The sequence below is a fragment of the Chinchilla lanigera genome, unplaced genomic scaffold, assembly GCF_000276665.1.
Source record: "Chinchilla lanigera isolate Chin_1 unplaced genomic scaffold, ChiLan1.0 scaffold00105, whole genome shotgun sequence".
In the NCBI taxonomy this organism is placed as follows: domain Eukaryota; kingdom Metazoa; phylum Chordata; class Mammalia; order Rodentia; family Chinchillidae; genus Chinchilla; species Chinchilla lanigera.
The window spans coordinates 5,612,923-5,621,380 of record NW_004955506.1 but is presented as its reverse complement, the minus strand read 5'-3'; the positions used below and the strand labels follow the sequence as shown (position 1 = coordinate 5,621,380).

Genomic DNA, 8,458 nt, shown 5'->3' with positions numbered 1-8,458 from the left:
CCCACACCCCAGATTTTCTCCACCTGACTTGGGGCCGAAGGCCAAGCCTTCAAGTGGGCCCCGCGGACTCTGCCCTGGCCTGCAGGGGGCAGGGGTTGAAGTGATTCAAAATCCACTGCAGAGGGTCATCCATGTGACATTAACAGCCTAACCTCACCGGCCAGCAGAAGCCGATAGGGGTCAGGGATTTTTCTCCTCCGAAGAAAACAACGTTGATTCCCATAAGATGACACATAAATTGCAAGAGTTGAGCAAAATTGTAGGTAACCTACATCTATATTTATGAGATAAAGTTAAGCCCGCAAAAGTCTGGAAATCACAAAGCACTTGGGCCCAGAGTCAGGACCGAGTCCTGGCCCTGCAGTCAGGCCGTCCTGTGTGGGGTCTCGCCAGGCGCCAGGCCTACATGTCATAGAGCCGGAGCTGCTCCTGCACGTCGCCGTCGGACAGCTCGCCAAACGTCTCCTTGTTGTCCTTCATGAGCTTGAAGATGGCAGCCAGCTGCTCTTTCTGAACTCTGTCGGGAAGAAGGGATAAGAAGAAAAAGAGGCTCCCGCCCCAGCGGACAGGGAGAGAGACTGCAGCTGCGAGTGGGGGCCAGGTGGAAGACCGGCTCTCTCTTCTCCACTGCTCCTGCCTTGCCTTCAGTATAAGAATATAACATACAGTGGTGCACACCTGTAATCCTAGCACTTGGGAGGCTGAGGCAGGAGGATCACTGCGTTCGAGGCCAGCCTGGCTACAAAGTGAATTCAAGGCCAGCCACAGTGAGACCCTGTCTCAAAAACCAAAAACCAAAACAGGACAAAACTCACTTACAATGTAGATGCTGGTCTGCTCTAACACACTCCACATGGGGACCTAAGTTTCAGGTTAACTGTAGAGGTTGGGGGCCCCGCAAGTATCCCTTAGCATCCCGTAGTGACGCCTCACTTCCCTGTGTGGACTGTGCATCTTACAGTAAGGTGAGGCAGAACAGAACATGTCCCATGAGTGGCTTGAGCTTGCAGGAAGAAACAGCCCCCGCTTAGAGGGATTAGTGGAAGTCGAGGAAGAGAAGACGTCACAGCGCAGGAAAGGGAGAACGTACGGGTGGGCTCAAAGGGGAGTGGGCAAAGGGGCAAAGGCAGGCAGAGGTCTGCTCTGTGAGGTTTCCCTGCCCTGGGAAAGGGGCTTCCTCTACTTTGCACAAAGAGGTACTTTGGCAGGTGGCAGCCACGCCCCCCTTGCCATGGGTGTGGATGAAGACTGTGTTTGCTGTTCTAGGGCTCTGTTATCTTTATAAGGCTCACCCACACCATCTGCCGGCACAGGACAACTCCCACAGCAAACACAATGGGCGGAGTGGGGCTGCCGCAGAAGCCAGGGGTCTGTGTGGTGTTATTCGTTCCCCTCTGGTGCTCTGCACTCATCCGCTACACGGGCTCTCTGTGGCACCTTCTCCCTATGCCAGGTCCTCGCTTCTGCGGTTCCTGCCCTCCACATCACATCACTGGCTGGGCACCTTGAGAAGAGAGAACCCACATTGCTGGCTCAGACTTCCCAGCCCTTCCCGGAGTGGGTCTGGTCTGTGAGTCCCCTCACAGGTCAACATGGCGCAGACTTTTACAGAGCTTCCGGGGTGCCAGCATCCTTAACACTCCCCTCTCAATATCTGGTCTTGCTTATAGAGCCCTAGTAAATTAAACAGCCTTCATCCACACCCACACCCATACTCCCTCCGCAATAATCCTCCTCCTTAACCCGTATCTTCCATCCAACAGCCTTCATCCACACCCACACCCATACTCCCTCCGCAATAATCCTCCTCCTTAACCCGTATCTTCCATCCAGCCGCCAGGTGGCATGTACAAGTTCAAATATTTAAGTCCCAATTCCCAGCCTCCTTTACCTAGAGGTTGGTTGAGTAATAGTGTTTAAATTTTTGAAAATGGACTACAGTACAAGGAGCGTTGCCATGAATCCCCCTCAAAACTATTCCCCCTTGCTTCAAACACACTTATCCCATCACTCCTGACACTTTCTGAAGCAGGTCTGGAAGTCCTCTTTCGTGAGTCTTTAATTACACTGCTGTGGCTGCCTTGATGCCTTGAACCAATTTCGAACATTTACCTTCTGTGGTCATTTTGACTTGGGGAAGAGCCAGAAATCCCACAGCACCATATTCCGTGAAGAAGGTGAATGAGGACACCGTGGAATGTTTCTCGCCAGCCTGTCTTTCTGTTGAATGGCACCCAGCAGCAGTACGTATTCACCACAGTTTTTATGATAGCTCACAGACACTCACCAAAGAGAGTTCAGAAGTGGTTCAGAACATGGCAAGAACAATGGGATGCTATGTTCAAAGTGAAGGGGGTGCACTTTGAGGGGGGATGAACAGCAATGTCTTCTGTAATCAGTTTTTAAAATTTAAACATTCACCATAGGGGCTGGGGATTTAGCTCAGCAGCACAGCGCCTGCCTGGCAAGCACAAGGTTGTGAGTTTGATTCCTGGTACTGGAAGAAAATCAAAACAAAACATTCACCATAGTTTTTGATCCCTCCTTGTGTAATCAGCTCCCTTGTCTGGAGAAGGGGCCTACAGTATGTACTCTGCACTCTGCTGTATAAAGAAAGGGGGACCGTGAGCTGGAAGTTGTGTACCAAGCAAGGGACGGGCTCACTGCCCATCTGCATGTGGGTACCTCCCTGAATTATTACAGGCTCCTTTACAGAAGTGGCTGTGGCAATGTTGTATTTTAAAAAGGGTGGGCACAAGGCCTCATTCTGTGGAAGAATGACAGAGCATAAAAATGAAAGAGGCCCAGGCATGGTGACACACACTTGTAATCCCGGCACTCAGGAGGCTGAGGCAGGAGAATCACTGCCAGTTTGAGGTCTGCCTGGGCTACAAGGTGAGTTCAAGGCCAGTCTTAACTGCATAGTAAAAACTGAAAGAGAACTCAGTTCAATCAGTTCCAAAGAGATTAGTTTTTAAAAAGCAAGCTGAAAAAACACACAATAACCGAGGTCATCTACTCAAAGTTTATTGGACCAAAAGAAGGCTGAATACAGAGAGCCAAGCCATTAGGATACATGAGGCCTGCTGCCTACAAGCCAGGTTCGGAAGTTCCCAAACAAACCTAGTTAACTACACTCAGAGGAAGTCACTACGTCATATTAATAAGATCCTGGCTCGGACAGGGATATAACTATTGCTACTGAGAAATGTATGAGTACATCTGTTTATTACACGTGGCTCTGCGTCAAAGGCATTGGCTGGGTGGCTGTTCCTTTGTCTCCTGCTCTGCCTGAAGCCCTGAACCTAAGGAACAGAGGCCAATGTGAAGGCTGCCGGAAGTCCATGCCCTGGGAGCAGATGTGGGACACTTCCCAGTCTTCCATTAAATGCAAAGTTTTTCTGTAAACTTATTGCTCTAGAAAAAAATGTTTTGCTAAGAAATCTAAGAACTGTAAATTGGTCTAGTATAAATGTTGTCAAATATAAAATTCCAAGAAGCTACCCTGGGACTGAGCTGCTTATCTAATCTATGAAACCCTCTAGGACAAGGCATAGCCCAGAAATCTCTTTTAAACTAACACAATTATTATTGCTTCTGCCAGAGCAAAAGTGGAGATTCTGCTGAGCTGGTAAAAATGTCAGTGAAAAGGCCTCTTTAGCAACAAGAGGGATGGACCCAAGCCACCTCCAGGTGACAGAAGGGCACTGGTGAATCCAGTACTGGCTTTGGCTCTCTGCTGCACAGTAATCAATATGGCGCCTCTTGTCCCTGGAAGGAGCCAGTGAGAGGAAGAGGGTCCCGGTCAGCCATCCCTGACAGAGCTAGTGAGCGCGGGGAGTTTAGCTGCACTGGCCTGTCATTCCTCAGAGTTTTTTGTGGTTTGGCTTCAGTGAGCACAAGAGGAGGAGGGCTGAGATAAACCGCACTCTGATTTTAAAATGTTGGAGCCACTGAAGCTGGGTTACCTCAGGTGTACAGGGTATGCGGAGCGCAAGCTTGGGTGGTAAGAGAAACCCGAAGTCTGACGCATCTCTTAAAACCCTTCAGCGTAACAAACGGACCCACACAAGCGGGGTGCGCATCGTCAAACAAGGCAGGGCCAGAAGCACTGCCAAGGGTCCCACCAGCCAAGGAGGGGTCCTGCATCTCAGAGATTTGTAGGCAAGGACCCCCCAGAACTGCATGGGCTCCTCTCTGGGGGTTTCTGAGTTATCACTCAAGCTTTTAAGATGCCAAAGGGAAAAGCATTCAGGAGGAGGCTAAGGATAACTTCATTATTCTTCAGTTCTGTAAAGAGAAATAGGGAGAAAAAGAGAACGTATTATACTTATTCCATCTTACAGGTGCATCGGGAGAGAAAAGGGGAAGGAGAATGTTTGAAGTTGCAGAAGCCGCACTAGATGCCAGGTTCTCAAACACTCGGCAGCCTGCTGCTTGTCACTTGTAGCAGGATAGTCTCAATGCGAGACGGGCCGGACCCTGCAGAGATCCTTGTGCACCCTATGCGCCGCCTGGCAGCCACTTTCACCCTCTTCTGTAGCCGAGCATTCAAGCTTGACGATCTTTGGCTGGACGGTGACACTGACGTTTTTGCCACCCTAGATAATTTCTGGTTCCTCCTGGCTGGGTTCTGTTTCCTCTGGGGATACTGGCAGCCTACATGTTCCTCCACAGGACCCTAAGAAAGGTGCGGCCACCCTTAGGAAGAAACCGACAGAGCACAGGCAGGGAATCTGATTTTGTGCCTCTGGCGCCCTCTCCTGGAGGACAGAGTCAACGAGCATTTCCGGATTTGAAATTCACGCTGGAGTGTTGCTTTGGTTTCATGGTTAAGTACCTCAGGCAGAAGTACTAGCAGAGCCATCCCATAGCTATGGTTCCTCCACCTTCTCCTCCCCTTCCCCGCTGTGCCATACAAAACCCTCCTCCAGAGTCGCATCCATGTCCTGAAGAGGCAGGAACGTCCTGCAGACCTTCCAGTGCAGGGGCACGGGGCAGCCCAAGCTGTCAGCCCTAGCCCAGCCTGCAAGCTAAGTTCTGCTCTCCCTGTGGGACAGGCAGGCGGGAAGGACTGATGAACAGGATGCTTTTTCCTGCCAAGGTGTGACACCAGCCAAGCCCTGCCTGCCTCACTAGCTCCAGGTGGGGAGCTGGGAGAGGGGAGGCTTCCTGCCCCAGCCTGAACTGAGCTGGAGGTGGCTCCTTCCAGATGAACTGCGGCGGGAACCTAGGACACCCTCAGCAGCAGAGGCAATGCCAGGGAAGCATGTGAACCCCTGTCCGGAAGAGACCCAAGGAGGTGAGCTGGCTGCACAGCGGGGTTTTCAGCAGCGGCTGTCTCTAGATTTGCAAACCTGACCACCTTAAGCTTTACCCGTAAGCAGTTCAAGGCCAGGGTGCCCAGGTAAGCTCCCGGGGAGAGCTCATGTGGACCCTCCTGCTTACTGACCGCCAAGCCCTGAGAGCCAGGAGCCGGCCTTCTGGGGCTTGCTGGAGCAAGGAACCACCACCCACACAGTGCCGAGCTAATATGTTTCAGGGGAGTATTTCACCTGTTAGCTAGCTTGCAACTCAGCTGTGCACCCAGTGCAGTGGGGAGAGAGTCAGAGTGAGGCAATAGTTGAGTGGGGAGGAATCTGGTGGGCAAAGGAGAGAGTGCCCCACTTGCTGGCTTCAGTTCAGTGGTTTGACAGTAACATGCGTGTTATTTTTCACAGGAGAATTCTAGGGCAGCTCCCTGAACTCAGCTAGGTCCCGAACTGTCCCGTAAGCCATCTGCTCCCCCAGGCCCCACAGGGACCGTCGTGCTGAAGATGAAAAAACAAAGCCAAATCGAGCAGCCTCTGCAACCCCAAGCATTACCGTGAGGAACAGAAGCCACATGGCCCCCAGGGGGCCCCAGGCAGCTCAGCTGGGACCACATGCAGGGGCGAGAGGAGCAAGCAGATGTCAGGGCATGCGAGAGCCGGGGGCGCATGCTGGGTGGCCGCGATGGAATGAACAGGAACTCCACCCTGCCCTGCCCGCGACCTCCGCCAGCCCCTCCTCCACTCGGGCTACACAGTGGTGACTACTGTGGTGGCCATGAGGAGCTGGGGACTCTGCCCTCATCTAAGAGTAACTCCTGGGCACCGTCTCCACCCCACAGAAGAGCAGAGTGTGCCCTGGTGGTCCTGAGACCCCTGAAGACCCATTGGGGGAGGTCCTCTTGGGCGATGGAGACTCTGCTTTCTTTGAAAATAACGCAGAAGTATTTTCCTTCCCTGCTTCCAAGGCCCCAGCTCTGGACACAGGTGGCAGTGGCAGCCCAGTCTCAGCCTGGCCATGGCCCCTGCAGGCCACGCTGCGCAAGAACCTGAGCAGAAGACTCAGGTCACGGCGCTGTCTCAGCCCTGTCTACGGGACCTTGGAGGACTCAGGTGTGTCAGGCCCTCTCTCTGCTTTCATTCTAGCGACACCATTTGGGGATTTGGGTGCCGCACAGCATCAGCTGTAGCTTCCTAGCTCTGCCACTGGAGCTCCACAGCAGCTACAGACCATGGGAAAAGGAGTGTCTGGTCACACTGGATTTGCACCAGCAGGTGGGGGACAAGATGTGGCCCTGGCTGTGGTCGGCAGTCCTGGCTCTGATGATCTGAACCCACCTGCCCCACAGTTCAGAGTACAGACTGTTCTCAGGGTGTCTGTCCCCTCACTGTCTAATCCTGATGGTGACCTGAAAAGGCTGCAAGTGACCATGTCCACACGCCTTCAGCGCCCCCCAGCGGGGGGGCGGCTCCCCCAGCTCCCAAGGGGGCACTAACCCCCACCATCAGAGACTTACTGCCTCTCTGGGAGCCCCTGGCCCTGGAATCCCTCCTGCATGACAAAACTGACCCTGGCTGGGGTGGGAGCGAAAAGCATCCACTGGTTCTGAGGCGGTGAGGAGTGGGGTTCCGACCACAGTGGCAATGGCACCCGGGACACGTTAGAGATGGTGTGAGGGAAACACCACTAGTCTAAGAAATCAGTCTCCTTACCAAAAGTTTTGCAAGAATGTTTGTGGCTCAGGACCTAGAGAACTTGCTACAGGGAAGTGAGGTCAGAGGTCAGCTCAATCCTGCAATATAAAGGCAGCATATGGGGTCACACACGTGGCAGCAGCTGAGGGGCTTCTCCCTCCTGCCTGTGCCTGAACGGCCAACCCCCGAGGCCAGCGCAGGAGTCAGGGGAGCCAGGCACCAGGAGGGGAGCCAGTGGCCAAGTGGGGCGCCGGGCAGGGCGGCTCAGGTCTGAGGGGCAGGGCAGGTGGCTGATCCGCTCGCCTACCACACAGCTGTGCTCCCCGCAGGGGGCGCGCCCCGCCTCTCCGCCTCGGGGCTGGGAACCGGCACAGCCAGCCGAGAGCCAGTTTTAGGCACGGGGCCCCAGCACGTGGCCCGGTGCGCACCTGCTCATCCCGCGGCCAGGCCTGGCCGCCCCGCGGCTCGGAGCACCCCCAGCCCTGCGGGACTGGGTAGCGGGGCAGCGGGGGAGGGGGTGCGTGGCCTGGTTCTAGAAGCTGCGCAGCCTGGGAGTCCGCGGAGCAGAACAGATAACGCGGGGCAGGCGGGGCGGGTGGGTTGCGGATGGGACGCGCACCGAGACCCCGCTCTGTCCTGGCTGACCAACTGGCTTTGTTACGGACTCTAGCGCAAGAGAACAGCAGGCTCTGCCTAGGGGCAGGTTGGGCAGGGGCTGCGGGAAATGGTTCCATGGTCCCTCTTTCCCCTCCATCATCGGCTGCCTCATCCCAGCATGCGCCCCACGGGAGCTCCTCCCTCGATGGGGCCTGGCTGGATGTCACCAGGACAGGAGAGGACCCTGAACTGCAAAGGAGGGGTTAGGGGCGTGGCCTGCGGGGCCCCGCCCACACTCGTCCGGGAGAGCCCGCGCGGCGCCCACCTCTGCTCCTCCTCCAGTTCTTCTTTGGTCATCATCTTCTTGTACTGGTTCCCCCTCAGCTGCCCGGGGCTGTATTTAAAGGAGAAGGCCTCTCCTGTAGAGGGAAGACGGTAACAGCCACGTGGATATTCACATCCCTACCCCCCGCGCCCCCTCCTCTCTTTCTTTTTGTTATTTTTGTTTTTGAGACAAGGACTCCCTAGGTAGCCCAGGCTGTCTTCGAACTCATGGGAAATCCCCTGCCTCAGCCTCCCTACTGCTGGGATTACACCTGCTCCTTTGTTAAAATTTTAAAATAAGCAAAAAAAAAAAAAAAAAAAAAATTAAAATAAGTGCCACGAGCAGAGAAGGCCCCTGTCTATCAGGGTCAGGTGGCCCATGCATAACCCTCCCACCAGCTTGGGGACACTCCCCAGTCTCCCAGAGGGCTGGACACTCCACACTGTCTTCTTACCCCAGCTCCTACCTCTAAGCTCATCCCGTTTTTTTCCATGCAATCCTACAGCTCCTTACATCCTGCCCTTGAAACAAA

The 8,458-nt window shown here is 54.3% G+C and overlaps 1 protein-coding gene across 2 annotated transcripts in view; it reads right to left on the bottom strand.

Annotated features, from left to right (window-relative positions):
- Positions 1–247: 247 nt before the first annotated feature.
- Mxra7 (matrix-remodelling associated 7) overlaps positions 248–8,458 on the bottom strand; it is a 31,368-nt gene continuing 23,157 nt past the window's right edge. For both annotated transcript variants that reach the window (XM_005407417.1, XM_013506029.1), the window contains exons 3-4: positions 7,927–8,020; positions 248–517 (exon numbers count right to left, since the gene is read on the bottom strand). In XM_005407417.1, the coding sequence (XP_005407474.1) occupies positions 403–517; positions 7,927–8,020 (209 nt within the window). In that variant the 3' untranslated portion in view covers positions 248–402. The remainder of the gene's footprint in view (positions 518–7,926; positions 8,021–8,458) is intronic.